Here is a 24,702-nt window from a genome sequence, read left to right on the forward strand (position 1 = left end):
GAGCCCACGCTGGGCGTCTGTCTTTCTGGCATCCCTCACTGAACACAGCGCCGAAGCCAAGGTCTGTCCCCGCAGTGGCGTGGCAGCCCCACCAGGTGACGCCCGGGGTGGGGATGACCTCCCGAGTGTCCCTCCACCTGTGGACTGATGTGCTTCTGCCGGGCTACCAGGCCATCCAGGTCCGCACTGCGGGGCACACGCGTGTCTACCCACAGTGGCCCGGGCCGGTGGAGCTGCTGAGTCACTGTGGGCCGGGGCTGAGCCTGCCCCTGCGGGGCTGGCTTGGGAGCCTCTGTATGAGGTGACGCCTGCCACGGCCCCGGCCCGCACCCGGCTGCGACCTTCTGATCCTGGCAGCCTGCGGGCATCCAGCAGCACCTCCCGTGGCAGGCTCTGGATTTCTCTTCTGCCGGTGCCATCACCAGGTGTGTCCTGGTTGGCTGTGTACTCGGATGGACAGGGGCCACCTCGGAACGTGGACAGGGCTCTGAATCCTGTGTCCCCTGCCCAGAGTGAAAGACACAGGGCTCTCACGGAACAGAACACTGGCGGGGCCTGGCCGGGGCCCCGGGCGATACTGGGGAGGGGCCCTAATCCTCGCTCTGGGCCCCTCATGCTGCGGGAGCCAAGTGGCAACCCCAGCGCCGGAGGCTGAGGCAGGAAGGTCCTCCCTCCAAGTTTTGGGCAAGTTTAAGATCAGCCTGAACTACCAAGGAAGGCTGTCTCCTAAAAGGACCCAAGAAGACACTGAAAATCCCCCAAATAAACAGGACTCAGAGCACATGCCTCCGTGGTTTTATGTTGACCTTTTTTATTTGCATTTTTAAAAAACAATTAAATTAGAATACAAATATTAGAAAAGAGTGGCCCTCGCTGCGCTGCCGTGCAGGCGGAGGGGGGCCGGCTGCAGCGGAGTTCATACAGTTAAGACTGAGCGCCTCCCAGGCCCAGGCCGCAGTCCCCGCTACACCTGAAGGGGTATTGCTTCCTGATTAGCACAGTTCTGCTCTGGCCGGGTGGGCGGGCGGGCGGGAGAGCACAACAGGAGGGCCGGCCGGGCGCCTGCCCCCCCCCCCCCCCCCCCGCCTCCTGCCACGGCCCCGAGGCCCAGGACCTGGCAGAGCCGGGCTGGTTTGGTGCCGGGAGCAGGGCGGGTGGGCTGCAGGGTGTCCCCACCTGTCCTGCTGGAAGATCGAGGCAGGAGCGGAGGCGCCAGGCGAAGCCTCATACCCGTGGAAAAACCCAAGAGCAAGAAGAAGGGGGGGCCACCCCAAGTCCTGCGGGCCCGGGGCCCCGATGGCTGGGGGCCGCGTGGACATCTGTGGCGCTGTTCCGGAGGGAGTTAACCTGAATTGGAGTTACCGAGGTAGCTGGCTTAGGAAACGGGGACCCCCACACCCACAGTGCCGCACTTGGGGCCCCTGCCTCCCCCGGGGAGGCCCTGGCCGCCGCCGGGTCTTCAAAATACCAAGTTATTGCACTTTCAAAAAACACACGTCCATGGCGAGCCCTCCCCGACCTCCCGCCCCACGCCCACCCCTCCATGGCTTCGGAGCTAAAATGCGGAGGAGTCAGAGAAAGGGAGGCTGCAGAGGCAGGGTGCTCTCGGGAGCGGGCCCGCCCACCGTCCGCGACATCAGCTGGAATGGTTGTGGGAGGGTCGGCGGGCCCAGGTCCTGCCTGCCGCCCCGGCTCCGCTGTCCCGGGAGGCCTGGGCTCTGTCTGGGGGGGCGACTGCGGTGTGGGTGGCTTGCCTTAAAGAGTTTAAATCTTTTTTGTTTTTTCTGTTTCTTTTTCTTTCTTTTTTTTTTTTTTTTTTTTTGTCATTTTACTGTTTTTTAATCCCCCCCGAGAGGAGAGTCCAGAGGTCCAGAGGCAGGAGCCGGGGACGGGGCTGCGGAAACAAACGGACAACGGGAAGAAAAGCCAGGCCCTCCCGGCGCCCGGCCACCCGCCCTCCGCACTGAGCACCAGCGAAGTTGTGTCTGGCGGCGGCGGCCGCGGCCAGGTCAGCAGGCCGGCACCAGGCCCTTGGGCAAGGGGCAGCGGCGCTTGGGCCGGGGGCCGTCCTCCTCCTCGTCCTCATCCTCCTCGTCCTCCTCTTCCTCCTCTTCTTCGGACGATGAGCTGTCCAGGGTGAGGTCCACCACGTCCGCTCCTGGCTTCCCGTTCTCCACGCTGCCCACTGTGCCCACCCCGCCACCTGTGCCCCCCAGTGCCATGCCACCGCTGCCACCGTTCACGTTGGGGGTGGGCACCAGCCCGTTGGTGTCCGAGGTGCCTGCAGGCAACAGGGAAGGGGACACAGGTGTTCAAGGTGCTGCTGACACGGAGCAGGAACCAAGCCTGGCTTCCTGGCACCCAACAGTGGCTTCACATAAAAACACCCCTAGGAGCCGGGCAGGGTGGCGCAGGCCTGTAATCCCCCCACTCAGGAGGCTGAGGCAGGAGGATTGTTGAGAGTTCCAGACCAACCTGGGCTACAAAGCGAGCTCAAGGCCAGCCTGAACTGCTCACTGAAACCCTGTCTCAGAAAGACGAAAAGAACCAAAAAACCACACCCCATGAAGTTTGCGAGGTGGCACACTCCTGACATCCCCGGACCTCAAAGGCCAAGGCAGGAGGGTCCCAAGATGAAGTCCAGCAATTTAAAGGAGACTCAGAGGAATCTGCCTCCCAACAAGAGATCCAAAAGGGACAGGGCCATAGCTGCATGGAAGGCCCTGGGTCCAATCTTCAGTACTGGAAACAGAGGACACTGGGGGTGTGGCAGGACCACACGGGGCGCAGGGCTCCGGACTCACCGAGCACCAGGATGGGGCCCTGCGGGCTGCAGCTCCTCTCCCTCTCCGCGCGGATGGGGCACCACGAGCCATCGGCCAAGAACTCGATCTCGTCCGCATCCTCGCACTCGCTCAGGATCTTAGACAGCAGCCTACAGCAGACGGGAGGGAGGGCAGGCAGCTGACTGGGCTGGGTCCCGCCCCGGGCCCCACGCAGCACTGCTCGCCATGCTGCCCTCCGGGGCCACCCTCTCCTCCCATGCCAGGACACGAGCCCCCGAGCCCCATGACCTCAGTGCCCTGGGATCCTCTGTGCGGCCAGGTCCCATCTGAAGATGAGGAAACGAGGCCCCAGACAGGGACACACAGCCCTGCGGTCTCGAGGCTGCTGGCCCAGAGCCGTCCCCCAGCCCCCAGAGAAGTGGGTCCTACCCGAGGAGGGTCGGGGATTCATCCAACTTGGGCAGTGACCTGCAGGGTGGCGCAGCCACCTCCAGGCGGCCTCCCAGGATGCACCAGTCATGGGGACCAGGGTTGGACAGCAGGTACAACCACCTGTCCTGGACCCAAAAGCTGGGATCTGTGGGAGCTGCAGCCACCGCCTGGGGCCTGAGCCCCTACTCCAGGTTGGGGGCAAGGTGGCTCGGGGCACAGCTGTCAGGCTCGGAACAGAACACCCATTCAGGCCCAGCCCACGTGCTCAGCCCTAGGACCCTCAGTCCTCCCCACGCTGGACCGTGGAGCGGCCCATCAGGGAAGACCTGGGCTCAGCACTGGGCGGCTCTGGGTTCAAGCCGCCAGGCAGTTCCAAGTCTCGGCTTCCTCACAGGTAAGGTGGCGCAGGCTGAGCACAGCTCCAGGCTGAGCAAGTGCCCATCACTGCAGGTGGGAAAAGGAGGCGGAGAACCCGGCCGAATCCTGCGGCAGGGACCAGCTCCTGGGAGGGGCCGGCTGGGAGTGACGCCCACCCTGGAGGCGGCCCACCTCCTGCAGCCCAGGCCCAGCTAGAGCAGCTGGCCCTGAGCTGAGCTGAGGGGCCTGGCAGGAGCCCCAGCAGGTGACAGTCATCGGGGCTCAGGTTCCTGAAACCTACACCCAGCCAGTTTCCTTTTCCAGGAGCAAGGACCAGGCCCACCCGCTGCAGTGCTTGAGGCCTTACAGGCTGGCCACGGGCTGGAGCCACTGAGGAGAGGCCCAGAGCCGGCAGGACAAGGAAGAGCTGGCGGCCTCAGGAGGACCCGAGACCACAGGCTCCAGGTCATAGAGGCCCCAACGACATGGCTGTGTGGCCACGGGCTCTGCGCAGTGAAGGGCTCAAACCCGAGACCCACCCGTCGATGATGAGCTGGTCGTAGGGCGCCGGCTTGTCGCACACCGGGCACATCCAGGTGGGCTTCTTCTCGTTCATCTGCAGGTAGAACACTGCGTCGAAGCACTGCAGGTGTGCACAGGTCTCCGCGCGGCAGGGCACCGAGAGCCGCATCTTCACCAGCTGCGGGCAGGAGCCGGATGAGCCTGGGCCGCCACGGCCGGCCTGCCCCCGATGTGTCCTATCACGCCATCCTCTCCACTCCCACCCGGGACACCCAGGGGATGCCACGGAGGCCGGCCCTGCTCTACAGTGTGCCCCTGGTGACTGAGGAGTCAAGGCTGCTAGGGGACACAGGGGACGCACCACACCCACTCACCGGGCAGATGAGGGAGACCCGCACACCGGTGGTGGCGATCTCGCTGTCGGGGTCCAGACGCAGCTTCTCCTTGACTGGGGAGAGGGGTGGTGGCATCAGCGGAGAAGGGGCTGCGTGGCAGTGCACAAGCACCCCGAGCCCTCGAGGACAGGAGCTCCCCAAACGGAAGCTCAGGGTCCAGCGGCCCAACTGAGCACCAGAGCGGCTGGGAAGCAGGTGGCCCTTGTGGGCTTCTGCTGACCCGCAGGGCATTTCCAGAAAGACCAAGCAGCACCAGGTCTCCCATAGCACTCTGCGTGAGCCCACTAATTCTGCCATGAGGCCTTTTCCCGAGGAATCTCGGGGTCCTCGGCGGGGCGGCCCCCTCGCAGCGCGGCCCTGAACCCTGCCAGTGCCACATAGCTTTGGGCCTCCGAAGGCCCAGCAAGCGACCTGCTGGTCTGGGGAACGCACCACAGCAGAGATCCCAGGGCGCATGCGAGGCGGAAGGCTGCCCCTCCTGCTGCGGCCACTTTTTGTTTTTTGGTTTTTGAAACAAAGTTTCCATATGCAGCTCAGGTTGGCCAAAAAGTCATAGTGAGCCTCCTGCCTCAGCCTCCCAAGAGGTTGGATTATGGGTTCTGACACTCGGCTTGGCAGCTTCTGGCTTTCTCAGGCCCTCAACTCCCCCCAAGTACAAAACAGATCAAAAGCTGCCAGGTCCCATGCCCCCCGCCCACCTCACCCCACCAGGTGCCGGCTGAGACTGGCCGCCCTAGCTGCGGGCTCACCTAGTGCCTTGCACAGCTCAGGGTGCTTCACGCCGATGGTCTCCAGCCTCTGCAGCAGCTCCGCAGAGGTCAGCTGCCGCACCAGGTACAGCGCGGCCGAGTAGCTCTGCGGGGCGGGGCGGGGAGGGCGTCAGGAGGGCGGAGGGGCGGGCTGGGGGCGGGGCTGCGAGCCGCGCAGGCGCACTCACCTTGCCGTAGTTCCCCCAGGTGACCGTGATGCGGTTGGTGGCCGAGGACAGGTACATGAGGTGGGTGAGGTTGATGGGGCGGCAGGGCCTCTTGGGCTCCACTCCGGGCTTGTTGGAGGGGTAGTAGCCCTGCGCGGAGCGGCGGCTCAGCTGCCGCCCGCCCCACCCCCCGCGGCTGCTCACCGGGAACCCCGCCCCTCCCTCCAGGGCCCCGCCCCTCCCAGGCCCCGCCCCTCCCAGGCCCCGCCCCCGCGGGCTGCTCACCGGGACGGAGCAGTAGGTGTGGTTAACCTTGACTGCGATGTTGGGCGGGTACTGGTCCTCCTGCGGGCAGCTGGTGTCTGAGTAACAGATTCTGCAAGGACAGCGGGACCTGAAGCCTCTGGGGGCAGCGGGAGGGAGGAAGCCGTCCACAAATCTCGGGGAGAAGGTTAAATACAGGGCGGGGAGGGAGGAGGGACCAGGTCTGCGTCCCAGACCCGAGATCGGAGAGGGAGGCGGCTGCGCCCCGGGCGCGGACACCCGGGCCTACCTGAGCACGACCTGCACGGCCTTGACTCCGGGCTGCAGCTCTCTGCGGGTACAGGGGAGGAGCAGCGGTCAGGGGGGCAGGCGCGCAGCACAGCTACCCTCAGGGGGCCAACCTGGGGACCCCACCGCCCCGGCCCTGGGTGACTAGGCAGGGCGCAGGAGCTGTGGCCGGCGGGGACCCACCTGGAGTTCCGGATCAGCTCCACCTGCCGCGGCGTAAGCGCGAAGATGCAGGGGCTCTCCTGTAGCTTCTCGTTATTCTGTGGGACTGAGGGTGGGCAGGGTCAGCACCATGCTGCTTCCTGGCCAGCAGGCCCAGCCGTCCCTCCTTGGACCAGAGTGACCTCTCTTCCAGGCCACTCTCCACTGCCTGCGACAGATGCTGGGAGACACAGTCTCACATGCCACCACCCACTGAGGGCCCTCGAGGAGCACAGCAGTGCAAAGTGGGGATCAGAGCCGCTCCCGGGCGGGCCGCACAGGTCCTGGCCCTGGCTCTCCCACCGCCAGCCCTTCGGCCCATAGACGGGATCTTGAGAGGCTGGCCCACATGCCACACAAAGCGCCTACTGGATGCAGACCCTGGAAGCTGAGGTGTGCAGATTTCTTGGATGGGAACGTGATGATTACTGGCTTAGGCTCTTCGTGCCCTATTACCAGATGGAAATGCTTTTTTTCCCTGCTTTCTTTGGTTGTTGTGAAACAGGGTGTTGGCCCACGCAGATCTCAAACTTGTGGCAGTCTTCCTGCCTCAGCCTTCCAAATGCTGCAATTACAGGCGTGCACCACCATGGCCAGCCAAGGACAGAGACCCTCTGAAGCCAACAGGTAACGCCACTCTCCCAATGCTTGTGTGATCAGGCCAGGGACAAGCACACCGTACTCCAGGGCTTAAAGTTCGGAAGGAAAAGCTCAAGGTGGCGGCACACACCTGCTATTCCAGTGCTTGGGCAGCTGAGGTAGGAGCCCTGCAAGTTCAAGGCCAACTCACAATACAAACTGGGACCTTGTATAAAATAATAAATAAATATTTCCTGATCAACAATCGAGGCTTCCTCCCAGAGACGCCAGGGGAAAAGTGCAAATGAAATCAGTGGAGTGTGGTGGTGCATGACTGTCACCCCAGCACTCAGGAGGCTGAGGCAGGAGGATCCCTGTGAGTTCCAGGCCAGCCTGGGCTGTATAAGTGAGTTCAAGGCCACCCCGAACGACACAGTGAGACCCTGTCTCAAAAGATAAAGTAGAAGCTGAAGTCACAGAAGGAAGGAAGTAACAAGAGATAAAATTTCAAAGCCCTCTGACAGACATGTTGCTAGGCTGAAGAGAAAGAAGAGAAGGACACCAGCTGTCCCTAGAGGGAGTGGGATGCAGACAGCACGCGGAGCCCACGGCTGCTCTGGTCAGCGGGAAACGGAAGGCCTCCTCGGCACGGGGCATCCGGGCAGCCTGGTCAGAAGGACCAGCTTTCCCCAACATGCGCCTATCCAGACACGCACCACGGCACCGAGCTGCAGCTCCTCACCCACTAAAAAGACCTCATCCAAAATTCGTCATTCATACCTTTCCACAAAGAAACCTGCAGGTCCAGGTCGGTGAATTCCAGGCAGACAGGGACACATCTTCCCCACCGCTTTCGGGAAACACAAGGAAAGAACACTTCCCAACCCATTTTATGAAGGAAGAAAGCACAACTGATACCAAAACCTGAACAGGTACAGCAGGGAAAAACAAAAAACAAAACAAAACCAAGAGCAGGCATGGTGCCACACACCTGTCACCCCAGCATTCTGTGAGGCTGAGGCAGGAGGATCACAGAGTCAAGCCCAGCCTGGGCAACCTAGGAAGACCCTGTGTCAAAATAAAAAAAGGGCTGGGACGAACTCAGTGCAAAGGCCTCGAGTTCCCCCAGTACTGCAAGAAAGAACATGAAAAAAGAAAATTACAAATACAGATTGCTCAAAAACAGAGATAAAAAAACCCTTGACCAAACAGAAGCAAGGCCAGGTGCAGTGTGCTGGCTGGGAGTGAGTCCTAGCACTCAGGACTGCGGTGAGCTTGAGGCCGGCCTGAGTTACAAAGTGAGTTCAAAGCAGCCGGAACCACATGGCAAGACCCTGTCTCAAAAACAAAAACAAAACTGGGACAGACATCCCAGATCCCCGGGGTCTGTCCCCAGAAGACGAGTTCATTTTTGCTTTGTTTTACTCGACACGGGACTGAACCCAGACTGTGCTAGGGAATATCCCCAGCTCTTCTTTATCGGTACCGGGGATTGAACTCACGACTGTCTGCTTGCAAGGCAGGCACTTATGCCGCTGAGCTAAATCCCCAGGCCCTCTTCTTTATCTTTTAGTTTTGAAACAGGGTCTCATGAAATTGCCCAGGCTCGTGTGAACTTGAGATCCTCCTGCCTCAGCCTCCCAAGTACCTGGGATGACAGGGTGCACCACCGTTCAGGCCCAAGGTGGAATGTGGAAACCTCTGCAGCCCCTGGAACGGCTAACGTTCAGAGGACAACTCCATGAGCTGGTGAGGTTCCAGAGCACCCAGCAGCTTCTGTGGGTAAGGCCTGAGAATAGCCTCACCGCTGAGGAAAGTGGCTTTGTGAAGTCCCATGGACGCCTCCACCCCAGGCTGCCGTTCCCCAAACACACAGGGACCTCAGTGTACAAGGACTGCGCTCCAAGCGCACAGCACACATCACAGTCCCAGCCCTCAAGGAGCCGAGGCTAGCGGAGAGGTCAGCAGGGGCTACAGGGCCAGACCCTGTCTTAACACCATGCTGAGCTTGGCAAGGTGGCGCACTCCTGTGACCCCAGCAACCCAGGAGGCTGAGGCTCGAGAACTCAGGTTCCAAGGGCGCCCAGGAAAATTTAGGGAGATTATGGAATTTAAGAAGTGGTGGGGGGTGGCTCAGAGATGAATGCTCTTAGAGCAAAGGCTCTGGGCTCCATCTCAGCGCCGCCGGAGACACAGGAAACAGGACCCGACCCTGTTAGGAGCCGGGGTCCGGGGACTCCGGGCTCCGGTCAAGCCGCGAGCGGGAGGGCTGCGCGCTGCACCCTGCAGCTCCGCCCCGCTGCCTGGGAGGTGTGCGCATGCGCAGGCCTGTGCGCGCCTGCTTGCACCGGCTCCCTCATCTGGGGTGCAGGGTCCCCTCAGGCACCGAGCTCTGCAGGTGCCAAGTCCCTAACATCGAAGGGCATGGTGCACACACACCAGGCAGGCGCTGAGCCACCCCGCTCCAGGTGACGCCCACTACCCGCGCCATGTCCACGCACTGTGTGGCTTGGGTAGCGACAGGCAGGAGTCCGACTGCGTCCTGGGGAGAGTCGCTGACTCCAGGCGGTCGACCCCATGGCCGCAGAGCCCATCCTCGGCGGGCGACCTGGCAGGCAGGGAGGCAGTGAGGGCCTGTGCGGGTGGCAGAGAGAGGCCCAGTGCCCACCGAAGCCCTCGAGCCCGGAAGGGAAAAAACACGCAGGCCACCGTGTCTGTCCGCAGTGACTGCTCCAAAGAGCCCCCCCACAGGGCCGGCACGCAAGGCCCGTGGCACCAGAACCAGCGGGGGCCAAGCTGGGCCTGGTGGCGCCTGTCATCCCAGCACTCTGGAAGGCTGAGGCAGGAGGATGGCACGGTAAGCCCTGCCTGAATAACTTAGCAAGACAGCAAATACAAAAAAAGCTGCAGACACAGCTCAGGGTGAAGGCTCTGGGTTTCATTTCTTTTCTTTCCAAATACATTTCATTTCAAGGAGAAAAAAGGAGAAGGAAAACTAAAAATTTTGAAGTATGTCAACCAGGGTACACCACGGCCCACTGTCATCCCCAAATCACTCACCCAGAGCACAGGACATCTGCACTCAACTGTCCCAACAACATGGGCACAAATCTTTCTCTTCAGTGAACCCAGAGAAATCAGCAGTGTAACTGCCCTAACTACGCCCTTATATACGTGTCCACACACACACCACGGAGGTCTCCAGCTACCCTCCTTCACGGCCGAGGGGTGCTTCACTGTGTAAACACACACCCGTTCCACCGTTCCACCGTTCCTCAGTCCACGCCAGCCAGAAAATAATTAGAACACAGCAGAAGCAGCTGGGGCTGCCTGGATTAGACCCCAGCCACAGCCCTCCAGGCTGGGCCTACTCCCCACTCCCCTTAAAGGCTTGGTTCTAGGGGTTCACACAAGTTCCTCAGCTGGGTCCCAGAAAGAGGCGACCTCAATGACAGTCACCCCGCACCACCCACTTCCCACTTGTTTGTGGAGAGCCTGGCTGGTCCCTTGGTGCCAGCAGGGTGCAGGGTGTGGAGGAGCAGGAGGGCCAGCTAATGAACAGCAGGGCACACAGGCCCCCTGCAGGCATGCCCAGATCTGCCCATGGCACCTGGGCACCTGGGGAGCAATTATCCCGGACTGGGAGGGAGGGGTGCCCGTCATCCCAGCTCCCAGGGAGGCTGAGACAGGAGGACGGCAGCTCCCTCTGGGCGCAGTACCGAGACCCCACCTCCAGCCTCAAACCAGCAGCAGCGCTCAGCAGTGAGTGCCGGCTCAGCACTGGAGCCCCAGAAAGGAAAAAGAGAAGGCTCCCCCGCCCGCCCCACCAGCAGGTCTCCTCGAAGAGGGGCTGGAGCCCCCAGGGAGCAGCAGAGCACAGATGTGAAGAGAAAGGCTGGGAACCTGCCATCGGCACCCTTCCTCAGCAAGCCTGCGAGAGTGCCCGATACAGGGACACATGCGGGGCCGCCACCTGTGCCCCTGGGACAGGCTGTGGGGTCCCCTAACTCCGCCTCCAGGATGGGTGGCGGCAGGAGCACCTGCCAGAGACAAACACCCAGTCCCCTGCAGTTCTGCTTTCCAGCACTCCACTGGGGTGACCCCTTGCTGGCCTGACTTCCCCCCACTGATGCCCCCCCTGCCCCCCTCACTCCCATCGGCCACCATCATCCCGCTCAGGTCCGGGGCCCTGGCCACACTGGGGAGGCGGCCTCCTCCCCACTCCCGGAGGCCCACCCTGGCTCCGTGCTCTGCGCCCCGCCACCAAGGAACCTGAGGTCGGTCCTGACCCTGGGTCCATCCCTGAGCAGGTGCTGCCACCTCGGGTGCCAATGCCCGGCTGCCAGCCCAGCACTGCAGCAGGCTGAGGCAGGAGGATACCACATTTGAGCCCGGCCTGGGCAGTTTAGAGAGACCCAGTCTCAAAATAAACAGTGGGGAGCGGCTGAGGGGGCAGCACTGTGTGAGGGCCCTGGGTACAAAACCCCAGTCTGGCACCTGGCCTTTCTCTAAACCCCCCAAGCAAAGGGCCTCCCCGCATCCCGACCCAGTTCTGAGACACCGAGGCTGGGCACGCAGGCCAGGTCAACGCAGGGACAGCAAGGGGCCAAAAGGCATTTCTGCTGTCACCTGGGTTCCTGGGAAGCCAGGGGACCTGGAAGACCAGGGCGAGGCCCTCAGCTGGCCACCAAGGACCTATGCAAAGACCACAACCACTCGCAATGTGGCCTGCAGGCACCCAGGACTGCAGCGAGGGCCGGCAGCCCCGAGCAGGCCTGAGCCCCGCCCGGCACACGGAGGAGAAGGCAGAGAGCACCTCTGCCCTGGCCGCTGGCAGCCATGAATATTTAATGCCCAGCAGATGCCCGCCACGGGGGCCCAGCAGCTCCCGCCCTATGGCCTGTGCTGGCCATGGCCGGCTTCTGGGCCGGTGACTTGCACTTTCTGTGATGAACGTGCGCTTTTATGAAGATTTAAGTAAAAGCAGTGAAAGGAGCACATTTATTTTCGCAGCACTGGGGATGGCACCCGCGGCCTTCACACTGAGCTACAACCTCGGCCCTTTCTTATTCAGGGTCTCCCTAAGCTGTCAAATTGCCCAGGCTGGGCTCTAACTTACAGTCCTTCTGCCTCGGCCTCCCGGAGTGCTGGGACTTCCCAGGTGCACACTGCAACCAGCTCACAAACATTTCAGAGTAACTGGAGAGAGCGTTCACCAGCCCCAGGCTGGAACCCACCCGTGGCAGCTCCCTGCCCTCGGCCCAGGTCAGCCCTGCTGCTCCAGTGGCCAGAGGATGGGGAGGAGCAGGGTGCCCCCATCAGGCACACAGGCCGGCTGACCCCCAGACTGAGCCTGGACAGCATGGGGTTGTGGTCCGAGGATGGGAAGCGGGGTAGGCAGAGCCAGGGCAATGGTGGCCCCAGGCCCTGGGTGGGGGGTTCCCCTCAGGCATGGAAGCTGACCACCCAGCCTCCCCTGGCCTCCGTGTGCAGGCCTCTTTGGGATGGGATGGGAGGCAGCCAGGGGACAGGGTCATGAGTGGAGAGGGCTACGGGGCAGGGTGAGGGTCGCACCAGCCTGCGCGCCCCTGCTGTGCTGCGCCCTGCCCACAGCCTGCTGGACACTGCATGAACCACTGGGCCCAGATATTGGGGTGCACACCCCACGAACAGTGCAGAGAGCGACCTGGCACTGGGAGAATGCTATGGGGACAATGGGGCTGTGTGGGTGGCTACTATGGAGGCCGTTCAGAGGTGGGGACAGGCCAGGCTGGGAAGGGTCAGGGCAAAGCCATCTGAGTACCTGGAAAGGAATCTAACTCAGGACCTGAGGACAGTGACACAGTATGCGTCCACCCACGGTGTGTGGGCACCATGCTCGGTGCCCCCTCAGGCTGTTCACCGATGGGAACGGCACGGAAGCCGGTGTGGCGGCGGCACACATCTGCCCCCCCAGTACTACGGGCAGCTGAGGCAGGAGGACTACAGATTCAAACACAGCCTAGGCAACAAGACAAGTTAGTGCAAGTCTACCTCAGAACTTAAGAAAATTTAACAATGGGGAGCTGGGGATTTAGCTTAGCGGCATAAGCACCTGCCTTGCAAGCAGGTAGTCGTGAGTTCGATTTCCACTACCGATAAAACGAAAAAGACAAAAAAAAGAAAACTTAACAAGGAAGCCGGGCCGATGGCCCACGCCTGTAAGCCCAGCGGTGGGGAGGCTGAGGCAGGTGGGCTGCCGTGAGTTCCAGGCCAGCCTGGGCTACACAGTGAGTTCAAACCGGCCTGGAATGCACAGCAAGACCCTGCCTCACACAAACACCGGCTGGGGGTGTTGCTCAGCAGGAAGGGCCAGCCCCAGCCGTGGCAATGGGGCAGGAAACACACAATGAGAAGGGCTCTGGGCCCCAGTCCGCAGGGCCAGGGTGCTCAGTTCCTGCTGGTCCCTATGCCCACTGTCCGTGAGTCCCCCCTCCCAGGACACCCATGATGGTCACAATGGCTCCATTCAGCCTGGGATCAGCCCTCTCGCGCTGCCAGGCCTCCCCCCCACCCCCCCGCCCGTGCCTGGCCGCTGGCGGCGCTCCCTGGGGCCTCACAAATGCCAGCGCTTCCAGGGAGTCCTCCTGGGCCACTCCCTTTGGACACACAGCCCTGGTGGGGAGGGACCAAGGACACTACCTCGGGCCGCGTACCTGGGTGGCCCTGGGGATGTCGTGGTGATGGGGCCAGGAGCCAGTCACTTTGTACCGCACAGGACTGGGCGCAGCTCGGAGCCAGCCCTCCTGTCCTGCCCCAGCCTCGATTCCCCACACACCTCTCAGCCTGGGCCCAGTGCTGACAGGACCCTGGCCTGCCGAGGTCAGCAGAGGCCTCCTGCCCTGGGCTCCTCTCAGAGAGGGAACTGGTCCCCGATCTGGAGAGCCCCAGCCATGGGTGCAGGCTTCAGTCTGCCGGGAAGAGGGGTCAGGCCGGCAGGACAGGAGCTCGGGCTGCAGTGTGACCTTGGGCGAGTCTCCTGACCTCACTGGGCATCAGCCCTGAGCCCCGGCAGAGGGCCGCCAGCCTCCTGAGGCCCTGGCTAAGCCCAGGCTCCCTCCCCTCCCCCAGCCCAGAACTGCATGTGTGATTTACGGCTCCGTCTGCCTGGCCCCATCTCTGCCCCAGAGCTGGCCTCAGCTCTTTTGGGGAATCGGACCAAGCGGCTCTTTTGAGGAACAGGACCTGATCGGGGGGCTAGGGCCAGGGTGAGGGGAAGGGAGCCAGTGAAGCTGGGTAGCACCAGTGCCACCGACATTCCCGCAGGGAAGGGCAAGGGCAGGGCAGCACACACTGAGGGACCGCTCCACAAGGACCTGGGCAGAAGCCGGGGTGCAGGAGGCAGGGCAGGGTGGCCTCTTTGTTCTGCCGCAGCAGCTCCTGGTGCAGACAGAGGAGCAGGCTCTCCCAGAGATCAGGTGACCGGGTGGGGGGGCATCTCGCACACTGATGCATTGTGGGGCAGGGCGGAGCAGGCGGCCCGCTTGCCCTGCAGGAAGGAAGCCCTCCATGCAGGCGGGGAGACGAGGCAACCACCAGCGTTCAAAGTCACACCCCACCGGAACCCCAGCCTCCTGATGCTCAGTCATTCAAATCGTCACTTCAGCCTCAGAGCCACCCAGCTGCTCCCTGAGGGCTCAGAGCACAGGGCAGGTGGCTCCCAGCATCCAGAGGCTGGGGGGGATGAGCATTGGGCCCCACAAGTACTGCTGGGCCAGCTGTCCACCAGTGGCTCTGCTCAAGCCGGTGGCACTCATGCCAGAGGCGGTACTGTACGAGGGAGAGCAGGGCCTCACTGGCACCACCCCCAGCTGCTGCAGCCCCACCTCACTCCACAGCCACCCTCCCCGGCCTCGCCAAGGCCAGTGGCCGTGGGCAGGAGGGCTGCACCTGCAGGGTCTCCCTGCTCCAGGGCAGGGGTCTTGACTTGCTGGCCCACTGGTCCGAGCTGAAGTGTACTTGTGCCACACAAGGGCCCCTGGATCTTTTTGGGGACAGGCAGGATGCCAAGTCAGCAGAAGGGGTACAGGTGTCGGAGCCACTGAGCCCTAGCAAGATGGGGAGCGGAGAAGGGGCCGAGGCAGGCAGAGGCCAACTCATGGAGAGAGCAGGCTCTGAGGCGGGCAGGGCAGGGCAGGGCAGGTGCGGGAGCCTTGGCTCCTCTCTGTCCCGAGGGGGTTGGAGGTCTCCGAGGACGCCCAGGAACCTGGACGGATCTGAGGGCCTGGGGGCCCTGGAGGCTGCGAGCCCCTTCACCTGGGAGCCCAAAGTGCTGCACAGTGCCCCATGAGCGCTCAGGACAGAGAGGCACGAGATTGCCCAGGCCCTTGCAGAAAGGAGGTAGGGCCACCGAGCTCTCCCCTTGTCCCACGGGCACTAAGCACAGGGCAGCCAGCCACTAACCCCCCACCCACTGTGGTCCCAGGAGTCACACTGCCCTGGAGGCCGAGGCATGGGTGACGTGACATAGCCCAAGCCAAGTTGTGTCTCCTCCAAGATGACTTCTAGGAAGGGCTGTAGCAGCCAGGCAGAAGGATTAGCCTCCCATTAGGAGGCTGAGGCAGAAGGACGGTTTGAGCAACACTAAGACTCTACCTAAAAAAGACCCCACAAACCTGAGCCCCGATGGCTTCCAGACATCTGAGGCCTGGGACCCGACTAACACCTCATTGCTGGAAGCTGCTGGGTCACACAGCAGGTGTCACCCACGTCAGGGCCGGCGACACTCACCTAGCTCGGTGGGCTTCAGCAGCTCGTCCAGCATGTTGAAGAAGGGCAGCTTCACCAGGCGGACCTCGGGCTTGAGGGCCTTGGCGGGCAAACGTCCCAGTCCGTTCAGGTACTTCCCGTAGAGCACGGGGTAGTCAATATTGGGGCCCGACAGGGGAGTCCTGGGCACAGCGCCCGCCCGCTCGTAGGCCGAGTGCACGGTGAGAGGGTCCAGGGGCCGGTGTGGCTGCGGGCCCGGCTCGGTGCTCTTCTTGGCATAGCGCGTCTCGTACAGCTCCTTGATCTTCTTGAAGAGCTCAGGGCTGCAGTCAAATTGCACCAGCTGCAGCGCCCTGGTGACCAGCTCGTGCTTCAGCCCGCTCTTGCTGCGGCCCACAAACCCTAGCAGCATCTGCAGGTCGGAGACCCGGAAGCTCATCACCATGTTCTGAGGAGGAGCAAGCACATACATACTGCTCAGAGAGCGGGCGGCCCAGGCCCCGGGCCCCAGCCTCTCCCAAGCACCTGCAAGGCAGCACAAGCACCCCGGCCCTCCCCCTTCTATTTGAGGTTCTCTCTTCCCATCTTCAAGCTTGCAGATACCTAAGGCAGGAAATGGGACCCAGACATGGGGTCACACACTTGTCACCCCAACACTGGGGGTATTGAGGCAAGGACATGACTGAGGATTGGGGATCACCCTGAAACTACATGGTGAGCTTGTCTCAAAAAATCAAAACCAACACAAACCAAAAAAAGACACTGGAGCCAGCACTCAGGAGGCTGAGACAGGAGGATCGTTGAGAGTTCGAGACCACCCTGGGCTACAAAGTGAGCTCAAGGCCAGCCTGACCTGCACAGTGAGACCCTGCCTCAAAAAGACAAAAAAAAAAAAAAAAAAAAACACTGGAAACCTTGCTGTGCGTGGAAGAAACCCTTGCCAGTTCTCAGCTGGCACACACCGACAGCCTCCCTGACCCTCGGTCCCCTCGCTGCAGCAGGTCACAATCAATCTCCACCTCCTCAGCACAGAGCAGGCGCCAGGTGAGGCAGCCTGAGTAGAGTGCTGAGCTCCGAGGGAACGCTCAACCACCCAGGGCCCACAAGAGTTTCTGTTCCACGGAGGGCACTGGCGCCACTGTTTACTTGACACTAACCCACTGGCAGGAAGCCAGGTGGACGCGTGATCACACCCTAGCATGAACCCCAAGACACTCCTGCCAAGGTGGGGTGCATGCACGGAAGCAGGGCAGCTTGGAACCCCCAGCCTGACTCTAGCAGGGAGGGACCTGCGCAAGACACCAACACTGAGCTGGGCCTCAGCTTTGCCAAGTCTCTCAGGCAGGGCCTCGCCACCTGGCCCACCCTGGGTCACTCCCTGTAGCAAGTGTCCTGGTCACAGCAGGGCTGAGTGGCCTGCCTCCACCTACTCCAAGCCAAAAGTGACTCCAGTATGACAACCACCAATGTCCCCAGGTATCCCCCAGGGTCCAGGTGGGGTCACTGCTTGAGAACAGCTCATCTGAGGCCTCAAACAGCCACACAGGCCAGGAACTGGGCTGGTGGCAAAGCTGTGGCCGTGGGGTGCCAGGATTGGATACCCATTACCTGGCCCTGGTCCCTTTATAGCTAATCAAAGCAAATCAGAGCCCAACGGGCCCCAGCGTGTGACCTGGGGTTGCCTGGGGTTGGGGGAAGATCTCAAGAGAGCCCGTGTCCTCCAGCGATGGGGCAGCCGGGTCCTGTGTCAACTCTGCTGACTGAAACCTGGTGGGGATGGAGCCTTTGGGGGAGGGAACAGGATAGGGTGCAGTGGATGTGGACAGCTGGTGGGGTGCCCAGAGCAGCCTCAGAAATCTATACATACCCCAGCCCCACTCCACCAGCAGGTGGGAGCTGCTGGGGACCCCGATGCATGCCACACCATGGCCTGTGTGCTGAGCTGAGAGGTCTGGCTTTCCACCCCTGGCCGGGGAAGGCGGAGGCCCAAGGCAGAGGCAGCCCCGAGAGCTGGAGCCAGAGTTCCCTGGGGGCCTGGTCCATTTTAAGGGCTGCATAGGCCCGAAGTGCCCCAGACGAACATGTCAACTGCCAGTCCTGGGACACAGTGGCCCTGCAGAGTGCCTGGGCATCAGTGTCTGCCAAGCCTTTCAGGGCGCAAACCTCTCACGACCTGCCCCTCTTACACATCGGAGGAAACTGAGGCCGGGAGGCGGGGGGGGGGGGGGCAGCAGCTGCCTTGGGTTCCTGGGTACAAAGGGAGAGCCAGTGTCTGGCTCCACAGCCGAGAGGCTGAGGGCATTTCCTTCCATCCCCCTGGCTGCAGGGGCGTGGAAGCCTTTGCCAGCCGGCACAGTGACACCCAGGGACCCAGGCAGCCTGGGGGTGCTTGGGAAGAAAGATGCCTCCCTCCAGACTTCAAACCTGCAGCAGCAACCACCAGGCTCTCAGACAAACTACTTCTCCTGGAGAAGGCTCCAATCCACAAGGAGAGGCAGTATGATGAGGCAGGGGCTGATCACACGGGGCAGGTGGGCTTGGTGGCCCCCATGACACCACCCACTGTGGTGCGCACCCAGAATGCGTGAGCAGCCCACAGCACATTGCTCTTCCTGCCATATGTTTGTGACTTGGACTTCTCCACTGCTGGAGCCTGGCCTTGGAGGATGGGGACACTGGGGGGTGTGTGGATGTACAGGAAAAAGCCCCAAAGCCCGAGGGTCACTTCCTGCCCTGGCTGTGTGCACACCCACCTGTCAGGTCTGTGTTTATAAACTGTGCCAGGGCCCTGCAGCCCCTGCAGCTTTTGGAGCTGAGCTGCACCTCAGGCTTCTTTAGACCCCACTAGGGGAAAGGGCTGCCTGGGCATAGCAGCTGCGCCTCACCCTCTCTCTGCTCAAGCCTGGGAGGCATTCGAGGGAAATCAAGTCAGGGTCCTGTCCACAGACAAGCATGCATGTGCAGAGGCAGCAAACCGCACCCTCAAACCGCTGCAGGGGCCACCGGTGAAAGATCTCAGGTGTCACAATCTGCCAAGGAGCCCCCTGAGCTCTTGTCTCTGATTAGCCTCTGTATCTCCCATGTTCAGGATGCTCTGGAAAAAGCTCCTGAAAAACGATGGGGTGCTTCAAGGAGGTAATGAAAGACGGCTCCAGGAGACAGAAAGCGGAGGCCAGGGAATGCGCGCTGCAGCCTCCAGCTCCCTCCACGAGGTCTCACAACTGGTTTAGACTCTGAAAAAAGGGTCCCCTTGATTTAATTGGGATGTGGGGGGGGGGCGGCCAGCAGAGGGTCAAGAGGAGTTCATGAGATCATATTTCAAGACCCTACATGATGCAAAAAGGAACCACCAGAGCCCCCTCCCTCTGCTAGGGTAGGGGGGCAGGGAAGGGTCGTCCAGAGGCGCAGCCCCGCTCTCAGTATGAGGCTCCATTTCAGGGTTCTGGAGACTCCACGGAACCCCAAGCCTGACAGCTGCAGGTAGAGCTCAGACCTCCACACCCCCAAGGCAGAATCATGTCCCAGAGCTGGGGAGAGGAGCAGACAATGGGCGCAGGACTGGACGGAAAAGGGGTCAAACCCCATAATCACAGGTCTATCGGGACAAGGAGAGGAGGGCATTGTAAGAGGGAGGACTCTGTGGAGAGAAAACGTTCCGAGGGAAGACCACAACGGGGCAGGGCTCCCCAGGCAAGTAGCTGCAGCACCTGAACCAAAGCGCTTTGGAAGCAGAAGGGATCAAAGACAAGGACGCTCGGCCCCCCTTTGGGCGACACACTGGAAGACGGCACATCTCTGGGATGCTCCGAGTTCAGTCCCAAGACAGTCAGGCTAGGAAGGGCAGTGTCTACAGGATGTGGAACCTGGACCTGAAGAATTGGGTCGCAGTGGCGGAAACCGAGTGACCCACCCACCGTGGAACTAGGTCGTTGGGGGCTCTCAAAAGAGCAATACATGGGGAAAAATAAGGCAACTCGGAAGTCAGAGCTGGGTGCAGGAGAGAAGGTGAGACGTAACCCAACATGCAGACGCACTGCTGCGTGAGGCAGGAGGTACACAACAGGCGAGGATCTGCTCCTTGAAGTGTGGGGTGCAGAGTCTCCCGTTTCCAAAGGAAACAGGGGGAGAAGAAAGAACCCAGGACCCGAGACTGAGCTGGGAACTCAAGACCTCTGATTTAAAACGGGGGTTAGGGCTCCAGTCCTCGAGGAAAGCAAGGGATGCACCTGGTAAGCTCCCCAAGTGTCGGGAGGGGGCGGGGCCCCGGGACCCACACTGGAGCTGAAGAGTGGACTCCAAAGTGAGCTGGGCGCAGGGATCCCAAGAGACCGTACCACTGGGGTTGGTTCAGGACCCTGGGTGGCGGCGGAGAACGGGGAACGCCATCCTGGGGTCAGGGGACTTCTCTAAGCGGGTACTCACGGACCCCAGGCTGGCCTGCAGAGACGCAAGATAACACCCGAGCACCGGTCCTCGGCTGCACGAGGGCGGCGAGGCGCAGACACAGAGCTCGGACCCCGCTCGGGACGAAGCCAGCCCGTCCCGCTGTCAGGGGGGACTGTGCCTGGAGCAGAGCCAGTTCCCTAACCTGTCGCTTGGGGGTGGGCTCTGCCTCAAACCAGACAGGGACCCCGGCGCGGAGATCCGGGTGAGGTTTAGGGCCCCGCCCCCGGCCTCCCCGCCCCCCGCGCCCCAGGGCCGCAGCCCGGTACCCGGAGGACTAGCCTTGGTCGGGCCGCATCGCGCGGCCCCAGGCGGGAGCCACAGACCTCGGCTCGCGGCCCGAGCCCCGCCCCGTTCCCCGCCCGGCCCTGCCCGGCCGGCGCGGCCGCCGCTCACTCACTTTGGCCTCCACCAGCTCCGCCGCCATCTTGGCCACCAGCGTCCCCCGCGCCGGGAGCCCCCAGCCGTCGCGTCACGTGACCTCCCGCCACTCGTAGGCGGGGCCGCCGCCAGGGCCAATTAGCACCGGCGCGCGCTCCTCCCCCGGCGCGCGCGGTGGCGTACTGCGCAGGCGCACGCGGTGGCCGCCAGAGATTTGCGCCAATGAGAGTCGCTGAATACCGACCCCCTCCACCACGACTACACTCATTCCGCTCGCGACGACCACGCCCACCCCTGGCGGTGTCTGGCCTCTTAAAGAGGCACGGGGTTCGCGCAGGTGGGGGGCGCGTGCTGGGTCCCCTCTAGGGAGCTAAAGGGAGGTGGCGGCGGTGGCAGCGACAACAATGCAGCCAGGTGTCGCGGCTCTTCGCGCGCGGCGGCCGCCAGGTGCGTGTTCGAACTGCCTGGAGAGGCGGCCGCGGAGAAAAGGACGGTTGTTCAACCGCAAGGAACGCCAGCGCGTGCAGCGCGACGTTTGCACACCCAGCGGCCCCGACGCCCCGCGCGCTGCACATCCGGGTCCCGGCGCGCACATGGGGCGCGCGCTCCGCACCCCTAGGCTGGGCCGGGTGGGGAAGGGCGGACGCCGCCTCCCTGACTCCGCGGAGTTCGGGCTGCGCTCACTTAAACGCAGGCGACTCTGCTGCTCGGTTTCTCCGTCCTCACCCGCCGTGAGTCTGGGAACCTCGCCCGCTCTACAGCTGTCCATGACTCTCCCGTGCCCACCAGAATCGGGGCGCAAACTTTGCTGAGACAAAAGCAAAAAAAAAAAAAAAAAAAAAAGCAGGGACAAAACATATTCCAGAGCTCATCCCCTGAGATAATCCAGCCAAGCAAATATCTAGAGAGAACGTGAAAAAAAAAAAGTAATCGCAGAGTCTGCACCGCGCGTGGTGCACACGCCGGTAAGCCCCAGCGCTCAAGGCCGAGGCAGGAGGATCCGTGCGAGTTCGAGGCCACCTGGAACTGCATAGTGATACCCTGTCTCAGAAATACAAAAAAGTGAAATGTATTTATGTTTTGTTTTGGAAATGGCATTTGTCACTGTGTTCCCTAGCTGGGGAATCCTGGGCTCGGTAGATCTTTCTGTATCAGCATCCTGGAGTAGCTGGAGAATATTTGTAAAATAAAATTTTTTTAAAAAAAAGTGCATGGTGGCAAATGCCTGTAATCCCAGCACTAGGGAAGCTGAAGCAGGAGGATCCCTGTGAAGTCCATAGTAAGACACCCTCTTGGGCCAGGGATTTAGCGCCTGTCTGGCAAGTGTAAGAGGTCGGTCCCTGGTACCACAAAAAGAAAACAAAACAAAAACCACATTGTCTTAAAAAAATCACTGGGAGACTGGTTTTCTAATGCGTATAACATATAATCATTAGGTATATAAAGAATGTGGAAAGAAAAAGGTCTGTACAGTACAACACAGAAAATTTTTGTTGGGGGCTGGGGATTTAGCTCAGCAGCGTAAGCGCCTGCCTTGCAAGCAGGCAGTCGTGAGTTCGATCCGTGGTACTGATTTAAAAAAATAAAAATAAAAACTATGGTAGAATAATGGCTTGGGCATGTTGGTACACGCTTGTAATTCCCAGCATTCTGGAGTTGAGGCAGGAGGGTTCTTATGACCTCCAGGCCAGCCCGGGACTACAAAGTTAAAGTCCAGCCTGAACTACAGAGCAAAATCCTGTCTCAAAAGGACAAAAGAAATCTTAAAAAAGGTAATAATGGATAATTTTCTTATTCTTTGAGGCAAGGTCTCGCTGTGCAATTCAGATTGGCCTTGAACTCAGTAGGTAGACCAGGCTGGTCTCAGATTCACGGGAGCCTCCTGCCTCGGCCTTCTGAGTGAGAACCTCAGGTCAGGCTGCGTGACATTGTTAGACTCAGTGAAGGAAGTAAAAAAAAAAATAGAGGTGCGCAGAAATCAAAGCCTGGCACAGTCGTGGCCATCAGCCCAGCACTGCGTGTGTGAAGACTGATAAGTTTCCGGTGACGCCGGCAGGGGGGAAAGTGGGGCATCCACCTCTCAGCGCTCAGAGCAGCTTTTCAAGGGGAAGAATTAAGCATTTGTTCAGCTGCACCCCGTGCTCAGTCTGTCGGATCAAATAGCCCAGCATGATAAGGGCAAGTTCCTGTACAGAAGAATTTTTTTTTTTTTTTTTTTTTGGCCTTTTTCCTTTTCATCGGTACCAGGGATCGAACTCATGACTGCCTGCTTGCAAGGCAGGCGCTTATGCCGCTGAGCTAAATCTCCAGCCCCCAGAAGAATTCTTTTAAAAAATGTGGGATTTGGGGCTGGGGATTTAGCTCAGCGGCATAAACGCCTGCCTTGCAAGCAAGCAGTCCTGAGTTCGATCCCTGGTACCCATAAAAACGAAAAAGACAAAAAAAAAAAAAAAAAAAAAGAGGGATTTGTTTTGTTTTGAGTCACAGTCTCACTGTGTAGTCCTGACTGGCCTCAAACGTGTAGTGCGCCGCCTGCCTCAGCCTCCTCAGTGCTGGGGTCACGGGTGTGTGCCACAATGTGCAATTAAAAATGTGGAATACAGGGCTGGGGATTTAGCTCAGTGGCATGAGTGTCTGCCTTGCAAGCAGGCAGTCGTGAGTTCGATCCCTGGTACCGATAAAAAAGAAAAAGACAAAAAATAAAAATAAAAGCTGGATGTATAAGACTCCAGATTAAATCAGAGCTACAAAAAATGAAAATGAGGGGCTGGGGATTTAGCTCAGCGGCATAAGCGCCTGCCTTGCAAGCAGGCAGTCCTGAGTTCGATCCCTGGTACGGATAAAAAGGAAAAAGACCAAAAAAAGAAGAAAATGAAATTTAAATGGGGCATAGTGGCGCATGCCTGTCATCCTAGCACACAGGAGGCTGAGGCAGGAGGATCACTGAGTTCGAGGCCAGTATGGGCTACATAGTGAGCTCAAGGACCTGTCTTAAAAACAGAAACAAATACATGAAAATAAAATTAAAATAAAATGTAAATGCATTTTGAAATCCTGGGTTCAGTCCCCATTATGGGGTGAAGGGCATATTTTCATGTATTTCCCAGAATGTTTTGGTGAGTTAAAAATCAGAACTGCAGGGCTGGTGATTTAGCTCAATGACACAAGCACCAGCCTGGCAAGTGTGAAGTCGTGAGTTCAATCTCCAGTACCAAAAAATAAATAAATCAACATTGCAAAATCTTCCATGAAGGCAAGTCTCTCAGGGTCCCCAACGGTTTCATGCGTGGCCAGGATTGCCTTCGACCTTTAACCTTTAGTTCCCAACTTCCCATTTTAGACAGCACATGGCCTCTTCCAGTAAACACTACATTTCCCAGCATCTCTTGCAGCTATGTGTGGTCACATGATTGGATGCTGGCCAATGGGAGAGGTTATGCCGACATACCCGCCCTCCTCTTTTTCTCTTTCCTCCTAACCCGGAGTGGGAGGTGAAACTGATGAGCCCTTAAAGATAGAAACAGAAGGGGGGGGGGGAATCAAGGTGTATTATGTACAGGTACAAAATCTCTATGATGAATGTAATCATTGTATACACATAAACTGTACCAAGCAATAAACAGCGGTAAAACGTGGGAGAATCTTGGATCTTTATAGCTTTGTGGGGCAGAGGCAGAATCGGCTAGAAATTATGTTTCGTTTTGTTTTTCGGTACGGGGGATGGAACTCACAATCTCATGCTTGCTGGGTGGGTGCTTATGCCCCTGAGCTAAATCCCCAGCACTGTCTTGTTTTGAAGAGATGGCCTCAAGCTAGCACACACTTAATCCCAGTTCTCTGGGATCCCAAATTTGAGACTGCCCTAAACAGTTTAGCAAATTAGAGAAACTCTGTCTCAAAAAATAAATAAGAAAGGACGATCCTGATTCTTTGTCTAGAATGGGCATAAACTCTTAGACTCCAGAAATTCTCCTGCCTCAGCCTTCCCAAAGGAGCCAAGACTTTATCAATTTATGCCTCCACACCTGGGCCTTCTGCATCAGAGGGTAATTATTCCAGGTGTGTGTTGCTTCCTAAGAAACATTTACAACATAGGTCTCGCTGGCACCCCTGCAACTCTAGCACGCACTAGAACATGTTGCACTCCGCCATGAAAAATGGGGTGAGGCTCATGCCGGGCGTGGTGGCTCACGCCTGTAATCCCAGCACTCGGGAGGCTGAGGCAGGAGGATCATTGCGAGTTCGAGACCAGCCTGGGCTACAAAGTGAGCTCAAGGCCGGCCTGAATGGCACAGTGAGACCCTGTCTCAAAAGACAAAAAAAAAAAAAAAAAAAAAAAAAGGGGGCTGGGGTGTGGCTCACCCCGGCACCATGCTGCACACCTGTCATC

General features: G+C 59.9%; 1 protein-coding gene across 1 annotated transcript; it reads right to left on the minus strand.

Moving 5' to 3' along the window:
* Positions 1-791: 791 nt before the first annotated feature.
* On the minus strand, positions 792-20,489 carry Pias4 (protein inhibitor of activated STAT 4). The gene is made up of 11 exons (XM_003461036.5): positions 20,332-20,489; positions 15,510-15,936; positions 6,144-6,228; positions 5,962-6,003; positions 5,694-5,784; positions 5,430-5,558; positions 5,242-5,347; positions 4,472-4,545; positions 4,115-4,275; positions 2,805-2,935; positions 792-2,281 (listed from the first exon to the last, which is right to left on the minus strand). Exons 1-11 carry the CDS (start codon positions 20,356-20,358, stop codon positions 2,010-2,012), a joined length of 1,545 nt encoding a protein of 514 aa, XP_003461084.1. The 5' UTR covers positions 20,359-20,489; the 3' UTR covers positions 792-2,009.
* Between the last annotated feature and the right edge of the window lie 4,213 nt (positions 20,490-24,702).

Source organism: Cavia porcellus, unplaced genomic scaffold (assembly GCF_034190915.1).
Source record: "Cavia porcellus strain 051 isolate PalLab524CR breed Dunkin Hartley unplaced genomic scaffold, mCavPor4.1 scaffold_17, whole genome shotgun sequence".
In the NCBI taxonomy this organism is placed as follows: Eukaryota; Metazoa; Chordata; class Mammalia; order Rodentia; family Caviidae; genus Cavia; species Cavia porcellus.